Source organism: Thalassophryne amazonica, chromosome 4 (assembly GCF_902500255.1).
Source record: "Thalassophryne amazonica chromosome 4, fThaAma1.1, whole genome shotgun sequence".
NCBI classification, from domain to species: Eukaryota; Metazoa; Chordata; class Actinopteri; order Batrachoidiformes; family Batrachoididae; genus Thalassophryne; species Thalassophryne amazonica.
In genome coordinates, this window is record NC_047106.1 from 33,620,346 (window position 1) to 33,646,258 (window position 25,913).

Here is a 25,913-nt window from a genome sequence, read left to right on the forward strand (position 1 = left end):
AAAGTAAAGCGCTGTCTGGATATATTCTCTTTTCCCATAAACTGTATTTTCAAATTTCATTTCACTTTAGATAGCCCACTTTACCTCACTTTGGCTCAGTGCCCCACCCTCCCCCACGCCCCCTGGGGTTAGGTTTTCCCTGAGCAAAATTTCCAGTGCAACAGTAAGCCTTGTTCTTTCAGTCATTACTCAAAGCTCATGACCATAAGTATTGATAGAGGTGTAAATCGAGCATCTTGCATTCTGACTCATCTCTTTCTTCACCGCACACTTACAGGACCTCAGACTCAGCCCCAATCCGTCTGCTGATTTCATCCATGATCTTACCGCCACTTGCAAACAAGACTCCAAAACACTTGAACTCTTCCACTTGGGGCAGTAACTCTCTCCTAATCAAGATTGAACAGTCTGGGCTTCATACCTGCCCAGTGCACATCAGAGGTCACTGCCTGATTAAGCGAAGAGAACCACATCATCTGCAAAAAGCAGAAATGCAATTCTGATGTCACCAATCTGGACACCTTTCAATACCTGACTGCTCCTTGAAATCCCTTCCATGAAAATCATGAACAAAACTGGTTGACAAGGGCCAACCCTGGTGGAGTCCATCACCCACCTGAAACAGGATTGATGAAATCCTGAGAATATGGACACAGGTCCTACTTTGGTTGTATAGAAACTGGATAACACATTGTGGCAGATGTGGTACCCCATACTCCTACAGCACCTCCCACAAGACACCTCATGGTACCTGGCAACAGGCCTTTTTCAAGGACACAAAACACATACAGACTGGTTGGGTATACATCCCACATCACAGTGTTGAATTCAGTGGATACACAATACTTGCGCGAGGCCCTACTGTTTGTCATGGACAGGAGCGCTATGGTTTTGAGTCAGGATTCTTCTGCAATAAACAAACCACTGAGTGCAGTTCAAACAATAACTTTATTTACAGTTCAGTGTCAGGTCTAACCAGTTCATACAGGGAACAGGAACACATCCTGAATGAGGCATAACTGAAAGTACAATCCTGAACTCATGACATGAGAAGAGAAGGGACACGGTGGTGACGGAACGCCAGAAAACAGCTGTGTGTAAAATTCAAAAAGAGAAACCATCACGCTGTCCATCTGTAAATAGAAAACTAACCACACATAAATGCTGAAGTGTACAAAACCAAACAAAATGACTTCTACCAGAACCCAGGAAACGGCGCTCTAGTGCATCCAAGCGCACGCTCAAGAAACCGTACCGCCACTGTTGACATTGACATTAGTGGGTTGCACAAATGATGGAGAGAGTAGATGTGTGATGAATGGGAATAACATTCACAAATTTCACAAATGAAAGCCATCGCAGAACTTATTAAAAATTTAAATAATTTGTTGGAATCACAGCCATGAGTTGTTTATGTTTTGTGTACACAGTAAACACACATCAATGCAGTCATCATCATCCACTTTGGGGTTTCTGAAAGCGGCAAATTACCCATGATGCTCTGCCTATTTTCTCCACCAACCAAAAGGTGGCACATCATATTGTGAAACTGGCTAATAGAAAGCTTTGTTCACTCAGTACTTATTTATTTCTTCTTCTTTTTTTAAACATGGTACATGTGGAAAAGGTGCAACAAATGAGTTGGTGAAACAACAAAATATCTGCATGTCAATAAATCTAATTTTTGATAGCTGGCAGTGAAAAAATTTAAACAAAGGTGGTGACAAATTTCACCCTGTTTGGATTATTTAGAAAATCCCAAAGTTATTGTTTTAAGTGACAAGAGTGGAGGGCCAAGGCTGAAAAAATTTGAAACTTTCCACCTGTACCACATCAGCAACTGCACCAGTGTCAGGGAATAAAGTGTCATAGAGGAGTCAATCAGCCAAACTGTTAAATGTCTTCTTTGGATGTACTTTAGACACCAACAATGAGAAATGGATCACAATGATGAGAGAACTGTCAGTTATCTACTGATACCATCATGTCAAATGATCCTCTCTGGCTGGCCAGGCCAGGCTGGTTCATCCCACTGTGAGTGTGAGTGTGTGCCATCAAAAGAAGTAAACATAAGATAGTGCTTCCAACCTGTTGTGACAGTTACAGCAGCAGTCCAGGGCATTTCAGTCAAACAAATAGAATACCAATATGTAAGTACAGCCTATTTCTGTGGGGTTGCACTGGACTGGTCGATTCACTGAGGACTTTTGTTCGCCTTTGCAAGGCACTGCAGTTTAAACAATCTGGATTCCATGAAACTGGCAGTGAGAGACCGTAAAATTTAGCAAAATGATCATTAAACCCAGTTGACCTGATGCAGTGGGTAATTTGTTTGTCTGGGACTGTTCTGTTCTCTCTGACGTGCTCATTCATCTAAAGTCTATTTCAAGCTGTTCTGTACTCTGTGGGGCGTCTTTATTCTTCTGAAATAAGTTGCATGTGGTACTTTCTAATGCTGATTTTGCAACTTTTTTCTGTGATCCTGGGGGAAGGGGGGTGATGTGCAGCACATGCTTTTTTTCTGTATATGTCTGGTCATTGTCCAATTGATGCTGTCCTCTAATATTGTTCGTTTAACTAATACGCTCTGGGCTGCCAGTCTAAGTGATCAGATGAAGTCTGCTGCCACCTTTATTGTGCACAAAACTACACAGTACCCAGCTTTGGAGTTTTGTGGAAAACATTCAGCATTAAGACATTTTTAAGGCCCCTTCACACATAACATGAAGTTGGGCCAAACAGGCTGAATGGGCCAAACCTGATAAAGTTAAGCCAAAGTTGGGAGGGATAGACATTTCGTGGAGGCGTGAACGAATGGTGTGCAACTGCCGCCCGAATACCCAGAATGTGGCACAAAGCCGGCCCAAGTGGATCGGGCCAAGTCGGGCGCCATTTGTGTGGTATTTGGTCAAGTCAGTTGCCATTCATGTCAATCAGTGGTCCACACGACACACACGATGGCCATTAGACTACTCGGGGAGGGGGGGGCAGCATGACACAAACAATAGCCATTCGACCTGCTCGAGGGTCCACACGACACACACGATAGCCATTAGACTACTCGGGGGGGCACGACACACACGAAGACCATTCGACCTGCTCAGGGGTCTACACAACACACTCAATGGCCATTCGACCTGCTCGGGGGTCCACACGACACACACGATGACCATTCGACCTGCTTGGGGGGCCGCACGACACACACAATGACCATTATACTACTCGGACGGGCAACATGACACATTCAATGGCCATTCGACCTGCTCAGGGGTCACACACGATAGTCATTATACTACTCGGGGGGGAGCGCACGACACACACGATGACCATTCGACCTGCTTGGGTGGGGCCGCATGACACACATGAAGGCCATTATACTACTCGGGGGAGCAACACAACACAAACAATAGCCATTTGACCTGCTCGAGGGTCCACACAACACACTCAATGGCCATTCGACCTGCTTGGGGGTCCACACAACACACACAATAGCCATTAGACTACTCGGGGGGCAGGACGACACAAACGATGACCATTCGACCTGCTTGGGGGAGCCGAACGACACACACGATGGCCATTAGACTACTCGGGGGGGGGCAACACGACACAAACAATAGCCATTCAACCTGCTCGGGGGTCCACACGACACACACGATGGCTATTACACTACTCGGGGGGGGGACACGACACAAACGATAGCCATTCGACCTGCTCCGGGGTCCACATGACACACTCGATGGCCATTAGACTACTCGGGGGGAAATATGACACACGATGGCCATTCCACCTCCTTGGGGGCGCACACGATGACGACGACGACGCTGTACAGATGTGCCAACTGCTGTGAGACTGTTGTACAACACATTCGACCGCAGCTCGAATTTGTGTGACTATCGTTGGAACCCTCCTTCATGCGCCATTCAGCCTCATTTGTGTTATGTGTGAAGGGGCCTTTATATCTGTGGTTGTGACTCAGTTCAAGAGCGTGAAGGTAACACACTCTAAACCAAACAAAATCACTAGTGCAGAAATAATGACTGGCCTTGGTCATCCAAACAGCTTCTAAGTGTTGACACAGGCAGACAACCTCATCCATTAGCCTCTGCGAGTGTCCCTCACCGTGTATACGACCTCTGCCAGTTGTAAATGGCGTGGATATTATGGGAGCACGCTGGCGCTCTTTTACAAGTACTGATGCTCTGATGTCGGAAAAGCCTCCCTCCTGTTCCTCCCCTCAACCCCCGCCTCCTTGCAGCAAGCTGTTCGGCTCTCTCCTCTGCCGCAAAGAAGTCTGTGGTCGCTTTGAAGAATTCCAGCAAAGCTCTGTGGCTCCAGTTACTCCCAGTTATGGTGTTTGGTGCAGCTATAGAACCGAAGGCACCAGCAGCCCTGCCGGTGGACTGTGTGGAGAATCCACAGTGACCTCCACGGTCAGTCAACAGAAGAAAAAAATGTGGGTTAGTTTCAAAGAGTTCTAACGGTAAAGTGGCGTGGGTATCCCCGCGGACAGGGTCATCCCGAGCACACACGCACAGAACAGGAATAGCTACTTCATCCACATCTCTTAAGGGCTCGTTGTGTTCCCAGTAAGAATCCCAGGCACATGATGTGATGCTGCTACCTGTAGCCGGTGCACATCCTTCAGGTTCACTTTGACAGAACAGCGCCTCTTCCAAGTTACGCAAGGAAGAACTGGAAAACAGGGTGTCTGTCTGTATGGCCTCAGCCAGCGCCGTCCTGTACCTACAGATATGCACCAACACGTGGAACACAGACAGGAGACAATCAGGAAAGCAGTTTTTGAAGAGCTGCACGTCTCATGTTATTATTAGCAGAGATTGACAAACCTTATCTGGGTCACGATGCCGCTTAAAATCAGTGGCTTTACACTGAGCAGGCCGACTGCTGCTACTACAGTAACCTGATGGGTTCCAGCTGCTCGTATGCAATCAATTTTTAGTCAGTCGATACATCTGCTTATCCTGTGGTCCTTTTTAAGGCTCATCCATTTGAAGTCTTTGGCTGAATGAGAATACGAAATTGGCTTCATTTTTTATTTTTGCCTTGTGTCAGTGTTTTTTTTTTAAGTGTTAATTCCATATGCATACAGCAAATGGTCTAAGACAATCCATTAAGGCAGCACAGTGGGCTTAGCGGTTCCCACTGTTGCCTCACAGCAAGTAGGTTGTGGGATCTCGTCCAACCTACTCCTTTCTGTGTGGAGTTTGCATGTTTCTCCCTGTTTTTGGCATGGGTTCCCTCTGGGTGCTCTGGCTTCTTCCCACTTCCAAAGAATTCACCAAGATTAGGTGAATTAGTGACTTTAAATTGCCTGTAGGTGAGAGTGTGAGTGTGAATGTGCTGGCCCGGCTACATGTGGCCCTGTGATAAACTGGCATCCTGTCCATGGTGTACCACGCATCACACCCTATGATTACTGGGATAGGCTCCAGCCACCACTCCCCACCCCCCCGTGACCCTCGATTGGAGTAAATGTGTGTCGAAAATGAATGAAATTCATTAACTGAACTAAATTGGTGCTCACAATATCTCAAGGCCCTGTCACACCTTGACGGTTTAGCCTGCGTATGCCTGCTGTATTAAAAACACTGGCACACGCTGGCGCATGTCTAATAAATGAATGCAGCTGTCACACCTTGATGATTAACCAGCATATGCCGACAGCCCTGTTCCTACCCAGTGGTTCGGGTCGGTACTGCACTGTGTGGTGTGGGTCAGAAACAGAGTACTTTAACATTATTTTATTTATTTTTTTTATTTTTTTTTTTCTTTGTGGACCATTTTCATTGTGGACAGAATGCTGATGATTGGACTGGCTGTGGTAAACGGTGCCATGAATGAATGGAGTGCTGTGATTCTTTAAACTTTTAAAGCACTGAACGGCTGCTTTCAGGTCCACTGATCAGACCTGATCAGCTCATCAAAGACCTGAATAATGAAACACTGTGATGATTTAAACTTTTAAAGAGCCAGTTGGCCACAATCAGGTATAATCTGATTGAAGTGCTTTGTGATCTGTCGATCACCGACAGCAACAGTGCTTTAAATGTATAAACAGCACATTAATCAGGCGTGACCGCACCTGATCGATCAGGTCGTCTGATGATCACACTGACAGCAACGACGCTTTAAAGAGTTACAGCACATTAATCAGGTGTGATCATGCATTTGTTTCTTCTAGATTGGACTACTGCAATGCTCTATTTTCTGGTTTACCACAGTCCAGCATTAGGGGTCTCCAGTTGGTTCAAAATGCTACTGCCAGACTTTTGACAGGAAGCAGAAAGTTTGTCCACATTACACCCATTTTGGCATCTCTTCACTGGCTTCCTGTCCCTATGAGATCAGATTTTAAGGCTCTGCTACTAACCTAAAAAACTGTTCACGGACTGGCACCTACCTACTTAGCTGACATAATTAAACCCTACGTTCTGTGGAATGATCTCCCTGCATCAATAAAACAGTCAGATTCTGTAGAGACTTTCAAGTCCAGACTTAAGACGTACTTATTTTCCCTTTCATATGGCTAGCATACTGGCATAGTATGTTACTATGCTTGTTACCCTTTTAAATTCATTTTATTAGGAAACAGAGCGTGCCGCGGCCTCAACTTGTCTAGGTCTTTTAGTGAATCTTAGGGCTAGTGGCCGGTGATCACCTGAGTATTTCTTCTGTTTTTCTTGTTGCTTAATTCTGACAAATTATACTGTATTTGCTGTTTTTTTTCTGATGCCTGATTCTGTTTTTTATCTCTGTTTGAGGTGCGGCTCCATCCAGAGATGGGTGTGGTGTCTTCTTCTGCAGGCCTCTTGTCCTGTGCACCAGCATGGACTCCCAAAATTTCCCGTATGTTCGTATTGTCAATTGTGTCAGTAACATGGCCCAAACAGTGGCTCACCCCTTTGAGTCTGGTCTGCTTGAGGTTTCTTCCTCAAATCATCAGAGGGAGTTTTGCCTTACCACTGTCACCTGTGTGCTTGCTCTAGGGGTTGGTAAGGTTTAGACCTTACTTGTGTGAAGCACCTTGATGCAACTTTGTTATGATTTGGCGCTATATAAATAAAATTAATTTAAGTATATATCAAATGTGTATGGAATAACTTGATGAACACCACCCAAGAAGATTAAAAAAAAGATTTCATAAAAATTAAGCAGGGACATTGATCACATGCCTAGCTATGTTTCCAAGGCATTCCTTGACCCAGAAAACACAAGATTGGCATATTTACTGAAATTGCTCCAGTAATTACAAGCACGATACATATTTTGTGGCAGCCATTTTGGAAAACAAAAATGGCTGCCATATCAGTTTCTGCTTAAATGACAGCATTGATAACAGTGTTGTAATGTAATGTACTGTATTTAAGTAGAATTGCGACGTATCTGTACTTTACTTCGTTATTTCCATTTCTGGAAACTTTCATTTTTACTTCACTACATTTCCTCAGCAAAATGTATACTTTAACTATGATACATTTCCCTGAACCATTTTCATTACTGGTTACTACAATATCAAAGTAGAAGAAATCTGATTGGATGATGCGTGTTTGCAGAGGTGAAAACAGCAGTGCACCGTACCGGAAAGAGACGCCCTCTTCAGCTGCAGCGGAGGCGTCCGCCTTTCACCCCTGCAGCAAGTGTTGTGTTTGAGTTCAAACAAGTTTAAAAGACAAAATAATAATAATAATAATAATAATAATAATAATAATAATAATAATAATAAAAGATGACGCGCTCCCGCTGAGGAAGAGGAGACTAGAAGGTGAAAAGAGGGCCATCTGCACTTTGGACTCCAAATGCGCACACGCCGACACATACATACGTACACGGATCAGCTCCCGCTGGAGTTAACACACACTTAAGGGGAAAATTTCAGCATGGCTGTTTCGTTTCATTTATTTTATTTGAAATTTCCGCAGAGATGTGGTGCATAAAAGCGGCGCCACATTTTCAATTTGAGAGCGCAAAGAGTGCATTGTTTTTTGTTTTTTTTTTATTTTCCTTAAATTTGGCACTACTGTGTAGCTATAAATGACTGTTCTGTTTCACAAGAACCTGACTGTTGTGTTTAACAGAAAAGTGTGTGCGGATATTTTGAAAAAGAACGCCAACTTTATTTACATCCACCTGTTGCGCACTCATCCCGTCACCAACACCAACTACTCCTCCAGAGGCGGATCCACCCTTTTATGTGGGCACAGGCCCCCTCCTGGTTTCTCCAGACACCACACTTTCTTTTTGTGTTGCGGTTTCACTCTCCACTCCTTTTTGATTTTTACTTTTACTCAATACTTTTACTTAAAGTACATTTTATATGAGAAATTTACTTTTGATAGCACAAAAAAAAAAAGTAAAGATCCGCACATCAGTGCGGATCTTTACTTTTTTTTACTTTACTTCATTTTTTGTGCTATACGTCTGCTTGACCCTGTACGCCAATACAGACTCGGATGTGCATGTCATTTCATTACAAATTTACTTTTGATACCTAAGTACAGTAAATTTCAGATACTTTAAGCCTTTTACTCAAGCAAATTTTTTAAAGGAGACTTTAACGTTTACCAAAGTATCACTTTGAGGTACTTTATACAAGACTGATTGATAACCACACTCCTTGTCGCCAGCATTGCTCACCCACCAAAATGTTCCATTAAACTACATTTGGTGACATAGTAAACATTACCAGAAACTCCTTAAAGCAACTTTTAAATGTTTCACAGCTGTGCATCAGCACCGTGCTGTATGATGATTGTGTCTTTGTTTGTCTTTTTAGTAGTGACTGGCTGCAGTGGGACAGAGTACAAGAAATCCCACCATAGAAGAAGCCCGGGGTTGACAGCCTCCTGATAAATTTCTCAGGGAGGAAATTGCTGAAATGGTGTTTAAGGTGACCAATTCAGTAATTAACATGTAGGCAACTTAACAAGTTGTTACATCATATTGGTCAAATTAGTGATCCAGCACACTTGGCATTATTTTGTCACAATAGGTACAAACCCCAGTGCAGGTCCCGGACGAAGCAATTTTTATGCTAAACGTACTCTTCTCAGAGGTTGTCTGCTTTTACTCAGTGTTCCACTCTTACTTTAAATTATTCTTATTTATTGTATTTTGCTAAGGCCATTCATGCAGTATATTCCTATCTGTTGCATACATGGTGATCATGCCTCTTCTTTAGGCCTACAATTGGCGACCCTGAATGAAAACAAGGGAGCAGCCGAAGGTACATACTAGTGGAGGTAATTACAAGGGGATATTAGAAGGGTCTCGGGTTTGTTTTGTCTTTTGTGGACTTGGAATAGGTGTATTACTTAGGCATGTGAATCTCATCACTGACAGCAATTCGATACGCACTTCGATACAGTACCAGCGATGCAATATGATACATATATCGATGCCATCAAGTCCGCTTATCAAGCCGATTCTTTAGCGATTCCCTTATCAATACCTCTTGTGAATTTTCAGTGTAGTAAAAGTAGGCTTTACAGGTTTTCTGTCAACAACATTTTGTTGAGTCTTAAAGTAAATAAATGTGAAATTGGTCACTGGATCCTTGATCTCTGGACATAAATAAAAATAAACAAAATGTAGTTTTTTTCACAAGCATTTCCTTTCCAATATTAATGACACATAACTTCATAGACTCTTGCAGCAGCTGCTGCACGTCAGGATGTACTTCATGAAAAAATGCAAGACGTCTCATTTTGAGAAAAAAAAAACAGTTTTGCTTGGTTGTAGTTTATTGTTTTGTATTATGACATTTGGAAAGAGCTGTCATTTGATTTTAAACTGTGATTCGCTCTGAAGTTATTCATTCTGACCAAAATCTGTTTGGCTCTTTGGAGCTTAGGGCCCGGTCCCACTGGGGAGAGGATTAATTGCGCATGAATTGAGTATACAAATTACCGGCATTCGTTGTCGTCCGCAACAAAAACGGCCAAAAATGACAAATGTCCCAGTATGAATTACGGATATATTAATAATGTATAGCGAATATATGATGAACAATCACGGTTGTATAACTCATGTAGTGAGGAAACAGATCCGACAGCAGTATTACGGGTGTATTATGAATGCATTGCGCACGTGTTGATGCGTGCACGGCATCTGCATTGCGGTCATAAAAGAAGCGCACTCGGGCCGTCGGCATCACTATTCACACCAACAATACAGCCTCTGGAGTAACTGTTGGACTTGGACAAGTTTACTGGAGTAAAGAAGCAGTGAACAGGGTGAGTGGTGACGTCAACGGATTGCATCAGAGCGCAGCTCGTCTGAACAATTATAACAAGAAGTTAAATCTGTTATAAACAGGAATGAATACTGTAACAGCTGCAGACAAGAAGGAAAAAACACGCAACTGTTTAATCAAGCCTTGACAAGTCAAATAATTACCTTTTTAGACGGCTCAAAATGCTTTCTGCAGCTTCGGTCCAGCTGCAGCTTCCTCTGTGATTCAGGAGGTGATTAGAGCCTTTTTCAACAGTCAATATGCAGAATAAAATGATTAAGCCGCCACAAAATAATTATTTTATATACGCAGCATCCAGCACAGAGCGCGTGGCAGCCGGTAGAACAAAGAATGGTGTCCAGCTGTGAACACAGCATCTGATTTGCATCCGCTGCAAATCAGATGCAAAGCAGACGTAATAAAAATGCTTTATTCGTGGCCAATCTGTATGCAGTCGCTACAACTTATTTTAGTTCGTGATGTGGACATGATGGGCACGCGAAATATCCGTTTTACACACTGTCCCAGTCCACTGCCAAGCCGCAAATCCCTGTCAGTTGCGGATATCAGCACATGACGGCGAATATACAGTGCATAGATTGAGTATGTATTGAGTATGTATTGCGTATGTAAGGCGGATGTCACCCGCAGCCAAAATTTTGTGCAGCTCAAAAATCCTGGCAACGGAAAAACGTGCCTCTGTGGATAATTGCGGACATGTGTGGGTGTCGGCCGACTCATACAAGCATGTTTCACGGATATTGCGGATGTTAAGCGAATATGAGCCAATTTTGTGCGCAATTCATACGCAAATCCTCCTAAATGCCAGTGGGACAGGGCCCTTAGTCCTACAAAACAAAGGATATTATTATTGTTAGTATTATTATTATTATTTCCTTTACCTGCTGGACAACTTTAGTTTATGCACTGGCTGGAGCTCACGCTAGTGGACTTGCCATTTCTGAAAACCGTCGAAGCAGAGAACCTAGTTCCAGAGTGTCAATAATTATTTGACAACAGAAGATTTTAGTGGTTAAGGTTAGGTATAGTCTTAGACTTTTCATACCTGCTGAGGCACATCTTCTGGTAGAGCACCAGCAGCCACTGAAGGGGCCAGCACAGACCTTTCTCGAACCAGCTCTGACAGCGGAACACGGGCGACAGACAGACAGCTGCTGTCATGTAGCTCGATGAGCCACACTCTCCCAAGTAAGACAGGAGAAGTCCTGACCCAGTGCTCTCGCTCACCGCGTACAGTCTTCCTGCAGGCTGCCGGTAACGAATGTAGCGCACGGCCTCTCGCAGGTCTGCAGGATCACCAAACTGCTGCAATTTGACGGTGGTGAGAGGGGTGCCATTGTGGCTGCGGCGGTTGAAAATAGCTGGAAGGTAGCCATGAGATAGCGCCGTCTCACACAACTGGAGACAGAGGTGTTAAAGAAGAAGAAAGGGGCATATTAGTAATGTAGAGATATGTATATACAAGTAGAGATGAACTTCACTTCAGTTGTGCAGCTGGTTTGACCACACCCACTCATATGTCCAATATAGTGATGATGTTGCTGTGTCTGTCCCAAATTATCAGTCTTTGCAACCCCTACTGTCATTTTGCTCTACACTGAGGAATTACATTGCTTGCTGCCACACAATCTGAAGTGCCACTATAAATTTAAGGTTTGTCTATATAAATATATATATATATATATATATATATATATTTATATAGACAAACCTTAAATTTATAGTGGCACTTCAGATGGGCGGAGTCAGCTATATATATATAGCTGACTCCGCCCATTCGCTCCCCTCGGGACACGAACTCACGATCTCCGGCATGGGGGTCAGACTCTCTAACCAGAAGGCTAAAACCCAGGACTCTGGCCTTGTGACCACAGAATCCTTTTGAGCTGTTGGGAGTGAGGTTTACTAACTACATCTGCACAGCGACACACACACACACACACACACACACACACACACACACACACACACACACATCCAGAAAGCTGTTATGTGTCGGACGCAGCTCGGAGAACCGACCAGCGTTTGAAGGACCCAGTATGAAATAAGCAGAGCACGGTACAAAGGCTAACTGAATTTAATACATAACAGTGATACAAAAAATAACAAAAGAAAGTGCGGTCTGGCGTGGTGCGCTCCCAGCAGCGCTAACGGTCCGGAGCCAGAAGCTGTTCGGACCCAAGGACCCCGCCGACACCCCCCAGGTGGCCGCAACAAACCGAGTCTCAGGAAGTGTGCTGACGAGCGTGAGACCTCACCCCCTCCTCTTTCACAGACCGTGCATCAAACCCTGGACGTTCTCTGCATCCACTGATGATGAGATGGCTCCCGAGACGACGATCTCACCCGTCTGGTCACAAGGTCGAGTCTCTGGCAAATACACACTGTATACTCCAGTCTTAAATGCCACCATGTTCCAATCCATATAGATGCACCTCAGCTGTGAGTCCTGACGAGCCGCAGGTGATCAGGGTGAGGTCCTGATAACCTCAGCAACACAGCCACTCAGTCCCAAATGCAAGCCACCTGGAAGGAAAAACAAAAGACAGAAACAAAAAGGCAGCCAGGCCCCCCAGCCATACAACAGAAAGCATTTACAGCGCTTCACTTTTTCAACATTTTGTTATGTTACAGTCTTATTTCAAAATGAATTAAATTTATTTTTTCCCTCTAAATTCATGTTCAATAAGAATTGAGGCTGTAATTGCTACCAAAGGTGCATCAACAAAGTATAGAGTAAAGGGTATGAATACCTATGTACATGTTCTCAAGTCATGAATCAGCAAGTCCCAAGTCAAGTCTCAAGTCAGTTATGACTTGAGACTTGACTTGGGGCTTGCAGATTGATGACTTGAGAATGACTTGACAGTGACTTTGTCCCACCTCTGTCAAGAACCGTAATAAACCCCTGGCAAAAATTATGGAATCACCGGCCTCAGAGGATGTTCATTCAGTTGTTTAATTTTGTAGAAAAAAAGCAGATCACAGACATGACACAAAACTAAAGTCATTTCAAATGGCAACTTTCTGGCTTTAAGAAACACTATAAGAAATCAAGAAAAAAAATTGTGGCAGTCAGTAACGGTTACTTTTTTAGACCAAGCAGAGGGAAAAAATATGGACTCACTCAATTCTGAGGAATAAATTATGGAATCACCATGTAAATTTTCATCCCCAAAACTAACACCTGCATCAAATCAGATCTGCTCGTTAGTCTGCATCTAAAAAGGAGTGATCAAACCTTGGAGAGCTGTTGCACCAAGTGGACTGACATGAATCATGGCTCCAACACGAGAGCTCCAACACGAGAGATGTCAATTGAAACAAAGGAGAGGATTATCAAACTCTTAAAAGAGGGTAAATCATCACGCAATGTTGCAAAAGATGTTGGTTGTTCACAGTCAGCTGTGTCTAAACTCTGGACCAAATACAAACAACATGGGAAGGTTGTTAAAGGCAAACATACTGGTAGACCAAGGAAGACATCAAAGCGTCAAGACAGAAAACTTAAAGCAATATGTCTCAAAAATCGAAAATGCACAACAAAACAAATGAGGAATGAATGGGAGGAAACTGGAGTCAACATCTGTGACCGAACTGTAAGAAACCGCACTGGGAGATGGCTGTCATTACATCATCAATAAATGCACAAGTTTACCTTGATATTTTGGACACTTTTCTTATCCCATCAATTGACAGGATGTTTGGGGATGATGAAATCATTTTTCAAGATGATAATGCATCTTGCCATAGAGCAAAAACTGTGAAAACATTCCTTGCAAAAAGACACATAGGGTCAATGTCATGGCCTGCAAATAGTCCGGATCTTAATCCAATTGAAAATCTTTGGTGGAAGTTGAAGAAAATGGTCCATGACAAGGCTCCAACCTGCAAAGCTGATCTGGAAACAGCAATCAGAGAAAGTTGGAGCCAGATTGATGAAGAGTACTGTTTGTCACTCATTAAGTCCATGCCTCAGAGACTGCAAGCTGTTATAAAAGCCAGAGGTGGTGCAACAAAATACTAGTGATGTGTTGGAGCGTTCTTTTGTTTTTCATGATTCCATAATTTTTTCCTCAGAATTGAGTGATTCCATATTTTTTTTCCCTCTGCTTGGTCTAAAAAAGTAACCGTTATTGACTGCCGTAATTATTTTTCCTGATTTCTTATAGTGTTTCTTAAAGCCAGAAAGTTGCCATTTGAAATGACTTTAGTTTTGTGTCATGTCTGTGATCTGCTTTTTTTCTACAAAATTAAACAACTGAATGAACATCCTCCGAGGCCGGTGATTCCATAATTTTTGCCAGGGGTTGTACTGGGAGGTCAAAGTGCTGCCTGCCATAAAATCATACATTTCTGACATTTATAAATGCCGTTTTACTAAATTTTTGGCTTCAAGTCGGAAATGTACCAGATGCCCTGAAATGTTCATGTGGTACTGATGTGCACATTTAAATTAAGTCAAATTAAAAAGCTTTTTTATATGATGAGAATTAATTTTGTCCATAAAGCAAGGATAGTTGATCCCCCATTATAATATGATAAAAACCTGATTAATTACAACCTGCTTATCTTACAATAACCCACCTCAGAGAAATTATGTAGTTTTGGCTCGTAAATGAAGTTATATCATTTTAAAGATGAAAAGTAGTTCCCTGTTTTACTTTTTAAAAATGTATTCACAAATATTATATTTGTCAGATTTCTTACTTATTTATTGATTCCCTTTGAGTGCTCTTCTACTTTAAATGTGAATTTTGAACTGGTTGTCAAAATCCAACTCACTGTGAATTACACTGAAAAACGTTTGTTGGATTTATATGATTTAAATATGTACATTGGTTCCACGTGATCAGAATGCATCCCAATAAGAATTTGAAATTTAAGGTTTGTTTCCCTTTTTTAGTGTAATCCTCAAATTATTGTTTATTTCTACTTGTAGATATTTATTTATAGGCATTTTTAAAATGAAAACCGAACACATATTGAAAATCGGGGCAGCACTGACCCAATTTGTGCAGCATTTCTATCAAAAATGACATCTGAGGACTATTTTTCTTCTTGCAGATCTGGCTAAGGCACAAAGACGCATAGATTACCTTTAACACGTTTCTGGTGATCTTTCCAAAAGAGTTGGGGATGATGAGGAGCACGGGGCTGCAGGAGGAGCTGGAGGTTCTGTGTCTCTTCTGGTGTTTTGGCAGAGCCCAGTCCAAAGCTACCAGCCCGTCATCACTCAGCTGTAGATTGTCCCGCACGAACTGCACCGGACTGTCGTAAGGCCAACACATCTCGAACACGGTCTGAAAGAAGCTGGCGGCCCCCCACGCCCACCCCACCCACGGTGAGTAGGTGGTGAAGCTGCAGCAGTATTTCAGAAGGTAGTTGGCCAGCGCAGACGGTTTGCAGATAAACGCCACCGTGCGCCTTTTGTCATCGGTCGCGGTGCGCACGCCGTGGCTCTCCTGCGGGTCTGAGACCCACCTCCCGGTCCTGTCCTCTGAAATCCACAGTCCTTGCAGAAAAGCATGCGCCTGGGTCTCGGTGCCAAAATATTTGGAGCCTGGATAGATTAAAATCACCAGGACCACAAAGCAAGCGGCCAGGAGCCATGCCAGCATCGGGACCTTCCGAGGAGAGAAGCGGAGGGGTGAAACACAGAAGCTCTATGTGGAATTTGGATCTGAAGCAGTTGTGTTCACATTGCAACAAATCCAGTTTCAACAGCCTTTTGTCTTCTTGTCACTGAAGTTTGTGGCTCTTTGCGTAAAAGCGCACCAGTTGGCGTGCAGGTGCAGACGCGGAGGTTCACGTGACATCGCAGCGCGTTCCGGAATAACTAAAATTCTGTTGCCAGCTGGTTAAAGATCCTGAACGGGACTCAACCGGTGGGTCAACCCGGCAGCCGGGAGCGCAAGAAACGTCTGTGCGCAAAGACTCTCAGGGCTGCACCGCCTCCAAACATGTTCACTCCTCCTCCTCCCCATCACACCACCATCACCCCCACCCACCCACCCCCAGGGGGAGCAGGTACAGCGTCAGACCTCTGGCTCAATCAGCTTCATCTTCTGTTGGGTTTGATGGTAATTTTTCCTGCACATTGTTAGTGTAAGAGGCTTTTCATCACCCAGACATTAATTAATTATCAGATCAGTGCTAGATGATTAAAACGAATAAAGTGCATTACTGTGTGCTGCACTCTCTTGTGTCAGGCTTATGTTACAAAGAACATCAGGTTTTCATGCAGAGCCTGAGGTGAAGTAACACCTAAAAGTAGGTCAGTGATAGTTGGACATTATTCTGATGTATAATGAGAGCTGCTGACCTCCATCCACACTTTTGTGCGCACAGCTGATGAACATCAAACAGACAAAAGCCTTTTTAACGTGCATGTCTGTAGGGTGGACTCTCCAGTTCAATAACAGAGACAAATGGAAGTTGCACTTGAGAAGCGGAGAGCGGTCCAGATTTGCAATAACTCCCTGGATTCAGCTGGCAGACGTTTATCTCTATGTGGTGAAACTGTCAAACTTATGGAAGAAGTAAGTCCTAGTATATGTCCTAGTATGTGGACGCATGTTGTAGGAGTTTACAACATGGGACTGGGATGCCAGTCCAATGCATATTACTTCCTGACCCAAGGCTGGTACCCATTTACAGCTAGAATTTATAGAGACATTAATGTATGTTGGCATTGACATTAATTTGAGATGAAGAGAGACCTTGAGAAGGTCTGAAGAAGGATCCCTCCCACCCCACCTAGTGTCTAGATCCTCTCGACCTTTGAGATGCAGAGATGTCTCAGAATGCAAATAGCTGCTGGAGTCATGAAGTCCCTGGACAGAGATGTTTGGCGATGCCTTTGCAGGAGAATGAAGGTCCAAGTCATTAGCATCTGTGGAATAGATGTTTATGGCAGTAGCTCTCTTCAAAGGATCCTTGGGGGCCACTGGAGTGACTTTGTGTCAAATGAGCTGTTACATGGGGAGCCTCAGATAAGGTGTACTACTTGCATTGTGAGACAACGCCAGCTACGAACGACATTTGGTCATCCATCCTGTTTCTAAGAGTGTGAACCTAAATTCTGAGGCTCTCCACAGGTGGAAAGGCCAAGGGATCAACCATGTATCACCTCCCTGCTGCAGGTAGATGGTTACTATTGGGAGGTGCGGATGTCTGTCTGGGTGGTTCCCAATCAGAATCCAGGGTAGTTGCAAAGTGTGTTGGACATGGCCATGCACAGCAACACAGCATGCTCTCAGATGGTACCCAACAGAGACCAGAATCACTCATTGTACAGGAGAGAATGGGTGAAACTGATTTAAAAGTCAATTTAGCAACATGTTGCTCCATCTTTATGGGGTGCCAAATTAGCAATGTGACAAATAAATACATTTTAAAAAGCATATTACAACCATTTGACCTTTTACAACCTTTTTGACCTTATGACCTCAGACAGTGGACTCATCTCTGTGCTTGTTCTGTTAGACCTCAGTGCTGCTTTTGATACTGTTGACCATAAAATTTTATTACAGAGATTAGAGCATGCCATATGTATTAAAGGCACTGCGCTGCGGTGGTTTGAATCATATTTATCTAATAGATTACAATTTGTTCATGTAAATGGGGAATCTTCTTCACAGACTAAGGTTAATTATGGAGTTCCACAAGGTTCTGTGCTAGGACCAATTTTATTCACTTTATACATGCTTCCCTTAGGCAGTATTATTAGACGGCATTGCTTAAATTTTCATTGTTACGCAGATGATACCCAGCTTTATCTATCCATGAAGCCAGAGGACACACACCAATTAGCTAAACTGCAGGATTGTCTTACAGACATAAAGACATGGATGACCTCTAATTTCCTGCTTTTAAACTCAGATAAAACTGAAGTTATTGTGCTTGGCCCCACAAATCTTAGAAACATGGTGTCTAACCAGATCCTTACTCTGGATGGCATTACCCTGACCTCTAGTAATACTGTGAGAAATCTTGGAGTCATTTTTGATCAGGATATGTCATTCAATGCACATATTAAACAAATATGTAGGACTGCTTTTTTGCATTTACGCAATATCTCTAAAATTAGAAAGGTCTTGTCTCAGAGTGATGTTGAAAAACTAATTCATGCATTTATTTCCTCTAGGCTGGACTATTGTAATTCATTATTATCAGGTTGTCCTAAAAGTTCCCTGAAAAGCCTTCAGTTAATTTAAAATGCTGCAGCTAGAGTACTAACGGGGACTAGAAGGAGAGAGCATATCTCACCCATATTGGCCTCTCTTCATTGGCTTCCTGTTAATTCTAGAATAGAATTTAAAATTCTTCTTCTTACTTATAAGGTTTTGAATAATCAATCAATCAATCAATCAATTTTTTTTATATAGCGCCAAATCACAACAAACAGTTGCCCCAAGGCGCTTTATATTGTAAGGCAAGGCCATACAATAATTATGTAAAACCCCAACGGTCAAAACGACCCCCTGTGAGCAAGCACTTGGCTACAGTGGGAAGGAAAAACTCCCTTTTAACAGGAAGAAACCTCCAGCAGGATCAGGCTCAGGGAGGGGCAGTCTTCTGCTGGGACTGGTTGGGGCTGAGGGAGAGAACCAGGAAAAAGACATGCTGTGGAGGGGAGCAGAGATCGATCACTAATGATTAAATGCAGAGTGGTGCATACAGAGCAAAAAGAGAAAGAAACAGTGCATCATGGGAACCCCCCAGCAGTCTACGTCTATAGCAGCATAACTAAGGGATGGTTCAGGGTCACCCGATCCAGCCCTAACTATAAGCTTTAGCAAAAAGGAAAGTTTTAAGCCTAATCTTAATAATAATAATCAGGTCCCATCTTATCTTAGGGACCTCATAGTACCATATCACCCCAATAGAACGCTTTGCTCTCAGACTGCAGGCTTACTTGTAGTTCCTAGGGTTTGTAAGAGTAGAATGGGAGGCAGAGCCTTCAGCTTTCAGGCTCCTCTCCTGTGGAACCAGCTCCCAATTCAGATCAGGGAGACAGACACCCTCTCTACTTTTAAGATTAGGCTTAAAACTTTCCTTTTTGCTAAAGCTTATAGTTAGGGCTGGATCAGGTGACCCTGAACCATCCCTTAGTTATGCTGCTATAGACTTAGACTGCTGGGGGGTTCCCATGATGCACTGAGTGTTTCTTTCTCTTTTGCTCTGTATGCACCACTCTGCATTTAATCATTAGTGATTGATCTCTGCTCCCCTCCACAGCATGTCTTTTTCCTGGTTCTCTCCCTCAGCCCCAACCAGTCCCAGCAGAAGACTGCCCCTCCCTGAGCCTGGTTCTGCTGGAGGTTTCTTCCTGTTAAAAGGGAGTTTTTCCTTCCCACTGTCGCCAAGTGCTTGCTCACAGGGGGTCATTTTGACCGTTGGAGTTTTAACGTAATTATTGTATGGCCTTGCCTTACAATATAAAGCGCCTTGGGGCAACTGTTTGTTGTGATTTGGCGCTATATAAATAAAATTGATTGATTGATTGATTGATTTGTCCATTGTCCAATTGATTGATTGATTGGCGCTATATAAATAAAATTGATTGATTGATTGATTGATTTAATAATTCAATGCCCTTTAATCTTCTTTCCTTTGAATAAACTACCTTCCAAAACATACATAACACATCACTCATGCCAAATGATGAAATTTTGGAGTCGCCATCACTAAAATAACAAGATTCTAAAAACAATAAGACAAAAAGTAAAAACAGTCTGGGGGTTTTCTGGAGAACATTTCTCATTTGAGGCTAAAAACAGAGAGAGAGAGAGTGTGTGTTTTTTCTTATCTCGTAATGCCTTTATAGGCTTTGACATGATCATATTTTGGCCAGAGCTAAAAGATAAATGAAAGTCAGAAAGGGAAGCAGAACATGCCCAAAATGTGCAGTGAGATCATCTCATATGCAAAACCGATTTACAGTATGCTGCCAAGTGTGTAATTACTCAAAGGAGGCTTAGTTTCTGTCTGAATATGGATGGAATGAATACATATCTTGTTGTGGAGATTTGGTTTTGGTTGGAGTTTAAGGGCCCTGTCACACGTTGATGATTTAGCCTGCGTTTGCCATGTATTAAAAATTTGCAGAATACGCTGGAGTCCATAAGAGTCCAGTCACACGGCATACGGCGATAGCTGAACGAAGGGAAAAAAAAGTTACAAATCATCGAACGAGCCTGTGCTCCTCCCATCACTGAAAATCCTGTGAGTCCAGAATGCATAAAAGAACGAAACAAAACCGAAACTAACAAAAGAAAAACGAAGCGAACAGTGACCTTGACACTTTAAACAAAATCAAAACAAAACATTCATGATGATGTGACTTCACAGCGGGTATCAGACTGAGCGCCAGCCTGTGATCAAGTCTGCAGCCAGTCTGTAGTGTCCGCGGCACTTGTACGTGCGACAACTGGTTGTCTTCACAACAGGTTTGTCTTCACAAAAACAATGTGTGCATCTGTGGCTGGAACGTTCCAGTCACAGACGGCATGCGAACGTGCGTAAATAGTTAAAGTAGTTGATAAAACATTCTTGCCGCTATTGTTTCTGTATGAAAACACTGATTTTCATCCCATGAGTCACATTCAGCTCCTCGGATCTTTAGTTATTGATCCGTTCAGATATCGCTAATGTACGTGCAAGACGTCTGACTTGGGAGGTTGGACGAAGTTGGATGACAGTCAAATGGAACTGTGCAAACGATGAGGAACCATCAAGACAAAGCAAAACAGAATAGAGACTAATTGAAGTTGTTGTCGGGATTCACATTTTTCAGCAGTTTGAAAATTCTGACAAAGCGCCAGCTGCAGAAACGAAGCTGGACGACGGTTAAATGATGTCTCCGAAAGTCAATGTAAATCCAGATTTCTTATTTCGTTTTGGCTTCGGTATCCTTCATTAGTGCCGTGCGACTGGGGCTTGACACGTTATGGGTAAGTTCTGTATAAGTTAAGAGCAGTGGTGGGCACAGTTCAGCTCTAATCCGATAGCAGATAATTATCAACGCTAATGTTTTTGCTAGTGGATTAGCTTTTCAGATAAGTTTTAAAACAATCATCGGACCAATTATCTTCCAATAAATTTAGTTCCAATGACTTTCAGTCCGATAAAAAAAATTTTTGCTGGTAAAGTGAGCAAAGTTTAACAGTCAACAGTCAGTAGGTGGCGGTAAATGCACCTTAAGCTGGTGCCTTCCGCCACTGGATCCGAAAGAAGAAGAAGTGTTATTGTCTGCTCGATACAAAAACAAAACGGACAAATTTTAACATTATTTTATTTTATTTCTTTGTGGCTGACGGTATCGTGAAGAGTCATTGGGAGAGAGGAGCTCTCACGGTGCAGCTGTGTACAGACGGGGATGTTTCTTCACCGTTCAGACCGTTTTGGATAATCTCAGGATGATTATTTTTTCAGATGAATCCCACTGAAACTAACAGGTAATTTATATTTATTACGTGTCTTTTACTCTGCCAATCAATGCATTAATGGATGTATTTCGGGTTGTTTAAGCCACAGGGTTCAAAACACGTGAAAAAAGCAGCAGCTTTTTAGTTTAAGTATATAATACCGAGATAAACTGTGACTTCTAATAATGTGTTTTACTGCTTTTGAAAGATGATGACAGTGTTTGGGGTTTTATTTTTTTATTCACTCATTTTTCATGAGTTCTTGTGTGTTTGTGATCTTTGAATTTACCCAGAAGCCCCTGCGGCGCTTAAAGTGAAACTGGTTTATCAGAAGCTGACAGTGTAATCTGATGTGGCCGCGTCTGAATCAATACTAAAAGTTATCGGTTATCTGTAATAAATATACATATTTTTTTAGCAGTTTATCGGTTTATCGTCATAAAAGATAACTTTTCAGTTATCTGATTAATGGTTATCGAAGCTACCTTTTTGGTTAGCTGTGCTAACCACTGGTTAAGAGCACGATGAAGCACATTGGTATACAACCCAATCTCATGGCAGTTTGTGATGCCATTACAAAAGTAAAATTAATCTGTGGTTTGTGATACCGTCACAAAAATTTTCATGACAGGGGGACAGAATGAGGGGTGACACAGGGGGTCTGGGGGGGAGGTGTTAGGGGAAGGGAGACACTTATGTTTTGGTTAGAGTTCGGAGAAGGAGGAGTTAGTTTATTTTGTGGCACAAAAAAAGCATGAGACTGGGCTACAGCAAGGTCTAGGGCAGTCACAATTATTACAATATTCCCAATCGCGATTATTTTTCATATTCGTGAATATTTTTCATAATCGTGATTACCGTGAATTACTTATTTTATCCACAAAGTTGCATAAAACGACTCAGAATCTGATGTCATCGTGCAACAGCAGCTGCACGCAGCCTCTGTGCCTCACTCATTCTGTTCCCTCTCGTCTTGGTCGGATGGTTAGTGAGGCGCGGAGCGTGAGGAGGTTCTGGTTCCAAAGCCACGTACCACGGCACAGCTGTGGATGCATTTCGGTTTTAAGTAGGGCTGCCACGACTAGTCGACTAGTCACGACTACGTTGACGATTGAAATCATTAACAACTAATTTAGTAGTTGACGAGTTTATTTTATTTAAGTCTTTGTCTTTCCTCTCAATTCATAGTTTTAGGCAGCCGTCCTGCCGTCATTTGGACGTTCAAATTTTGAATAAGACGGCCGATTAAAACAGTGGCCGTCTTATTCAAAGCCGTTTAAAATGGGTAGTTTACCGAAGGAGCTGTGTGTATGTGTGTGTGCGCGCGCAGAGTCTAAAGAGTTTAAAAAAACAAACAAACAAACCTTGGAGCTGCCTTTACTCTCTGTACTTTCTCTACACGTGTGGTTCTGATGGCACTGTCCTGTTCACACCATGTGCGCGTCGTATACTGAATTTATGAGATCACGAGATTAAATAAATGGTCAAATATCCTTAAAACATCCTTAAAAAATGAGAAGATATAAATGAACTGAGCAACAATTACACACACACGGGTTTAAAAAAACCAGGTATGTATTTGTTCAATCTTGAGCTTAATGTCGTGTTCAAGCACAAAACGTGACTGATGAGGAAAAAAAGATGACTTGATCACACTAAAATTAACTGGAGTCAGAATAAAAATACAAGCTGCTGATTTCTGTTATTTTCAAAGTTATTAAGCTGCAGCTATATGTTTAATTATTTCAGAGTGAGTTGACTCTTATTGTATTGTGATTTATTTATACAAAAAAAAAAAAAAAAAAACATGGGGAGTGTAATCAGCCTGCATTGTTCTGTTAAGTTTATATCAGTTTTCCTGAACATGTCCAGGTGTTTTTCCTTCTTATAAGAGCTTGGTGTTTGCGTTTGCTCCACAAAGTTTTAAAACACCGTAAAATGTTCACACTGTTCTTTATAGCAGTTCTGTAATTTCAGAAATTCAACAGAAACAACCACAAATCATAAAAAGTTGGGAGTGTATGTAAAATGAAGATAAAATAAAAATGTTGCACTATTCCCAGTTTCTCCACTCACAAAAGCCAAACCGTCTTCCAGAGTTGTGTAATCATACTATGATAGCAGAATAAAAAATAGACAATATAATCATCAATCGCAATTATTTGCATGACAATTAATCGTCTCCAGAAATTCCTAATCGTGACAGCCCTAGCAAGGTCATCCAAAAATTTTGTGTATGCACATTGCACAATATTTTCAACGCATGCCAGCGTATGTCTCATACATCCTGCATATGTGGGCCATACATTGTGGGTAAGTTATACGATTGTTGACACACGTTACTTGTAAGTTACTCATACATTCAGCTTGGGACTCCGACTAGGGCGGTCGCATCTCCTCCACTCTCCCTTATGTCTGTTCTCTGCTTTTAACCTTCAAGTCCCTACTTCACCAGACTGTGAATTCCTCAAATTATATTGGATTCTGGATCTATTGGACTACTATTGGATTAACCATGGAATTGATCAGCTGGTCTCTGAACGCTATTGACACCATTTTTTCTACAAGAAGGTCAGGACCGGGGGATCCTACCTGCCCAGATGGAATGTATCCTGTGGGCTATGTTCTCGACTCCTGGAGTTCCTGGCGTGTGGCATGCTTGGCGCCTTTCTCCGTTGAGGACGTGAAGGATTTATTAATTTTTGGTCTTATGGTAGCAGGGCTAGTACTTTTTGGCTTATGTGCTGCACTGATCTACCGGAAAATTGGCAAGATGGCGACATCAAGAACCACGGCCCCTCGCTTGTCCGTCATGATTAACGAGGTTGGCAAGGCAGTGCATTATCAGACTGCGATGACTCTTGAACTCAGACACAAATTGGATGACATCTTGGAGCAGATGTGTGCCTTGCAGTTGAAGCTGAAGATTTCAGAGGCCGGTGCATATTCTTAATTCATAATTGGGAATATTCTTAATTCATAATTGGGATTTGGTTGTGCAAGTGGAACTGTTAAAAAGTGTTTTTCACTGCTCAAACCATAACATTGCAGGCTTATCAAGCCTGAAGGTCAAATTGCCTGACTGTTTTCCCCCAGAGGAATTTTTTCGGCCTGGGGAACATTGGCTGTTTCTTATCTCAACTCACAAAGACAGGACTGTAGCATGCTCCATTCCCTCCCCCCGCCCGCCTCCTATCTCCCATCAACACTCCCCTCTCTGGCGCCTGCTAACATCACTCCTTTCCCCTTTGGCGGGGGCGGTGCAGTTTTAGCTGCAGCCCCCGTTCTTCCCTCCAAGCTGACGGCGGCGCATCTCATGGTTGCTGCGTGGCCTTCACCCACTAGCCTCAATTTGGATAACAGACTTCTTCAAACTTAGTGCACATAAACAATATCAAATGTGTTTGTGCTGTCTTTAATTCTGATGTGTGCTATTATTACGGTAAACAAGTAATAATTGTGGACTAATTGCTGTCTGAGTTAACTGGAGTGTAAACATAATTTCTCCACTGTGAGATCAATAAAGTATATCTCATAAGTCGAAATAATGTCTAGCATACATAAAATATATTTCTAACCTATCAGTAATGTGCTTTGAGCCTATGTGTAAATTATCTCTAGCCCATATTGACGTATTTCACGTAGGAGGACCACAGAACCCGTCAGCTACCGTATGATGGTACATTGGCAGCATTTTTGATAGATCAGCATACACTGACTAAATCATCATGTGTGACAGCTGCATAATATATTCGACATAAATGTAAAATTGCATTATATCCATTGTAAACCATTTGTGTATTCTATTGCTGGAAACGGTAAATAGATAAGCACATAACTGTAGGACGTTTTATGAAACCTGATGTCCAGCCCAACTGAATTAATGGATCAGAATCGTAAAAGGAGTTGTGCATGGAAAAAAAAAAATCACAGCTGAAGTTTTCCAGACATGAATCTATTCATACAGTCAGTATTTCCAAAAAGGTCTGAGAAGATAAAGAAACACTCAGAATATATTTCTGTTTGTACTGAAGAGAGGTTGATCTCAAAAGATCAACAAAACCCCTCGAACTTTGGGGCCAGCAGCAGCAAACAGATGATACGAGTTGATTATTTACAGCTGGATGTTCTATAACTGCATAAACCCTTTTGCCATGTTGTCCTGTTTTATTTTCATTGCCGTTTCTATCATGCTCTAGTCATTTTCA

At 42.5% G+C, this 25,913-nt stretch overlaps 1 protein-coding gene across 1 annotated transcript; it reads right to left on the minus strand.

Moving 5' to 3' along the window:
• Positions 1–929: 929 nt before the first annotated feature.
• Positions 930–16,268, minus strand: abhd15a (abhydrolase domain containing 15a). The gene is made up of 3 exons (XM_034169372.1): positions 15,373–16,268; positions 11,319–11,671; positions 930–4,743 (listed from the first exon to the last, which is right to left on the minus strand). Exons 1-3 carry the CDS (start codon positions 15,892–15,894, stop codon positions 4,116–4,118), a joined length of 1,503 nt encoding a protein of 500 aa, XP_034025263.1. The 5' UTR covers positions 15,895–16,268; the 3' UTR covers positions 930–4,115.
• Between the last annotated feature and the right edge of the window lie 9,645 nt (positions 16,269–25,913).

Bases quoted from the DNA above. Each gene is read 5' to 3' on its own strand.
- abhd15a (XM_034169372.1), bottom strand. From the start codon at position 15,894: ATGCTGGCATGGCTCCTGGCCGCTTGCTTTGTGGTCCTGGTGATTTTA. The intron at 11,672-15,372 runs GTAATCTATGCG...CTCTGTCTCCAG, and splicing joins TCACCAGAAACGTGTTAAAG to TTGTGTGAGACGGCGCTATC. The intron at 4,744-11,318 runs GTATGAAAAGTC...GCATATCTGTAG, and splicing joins CAGAAGATGTGCCTCAGCAG to GTACAGGACGGCGCTGGCTG.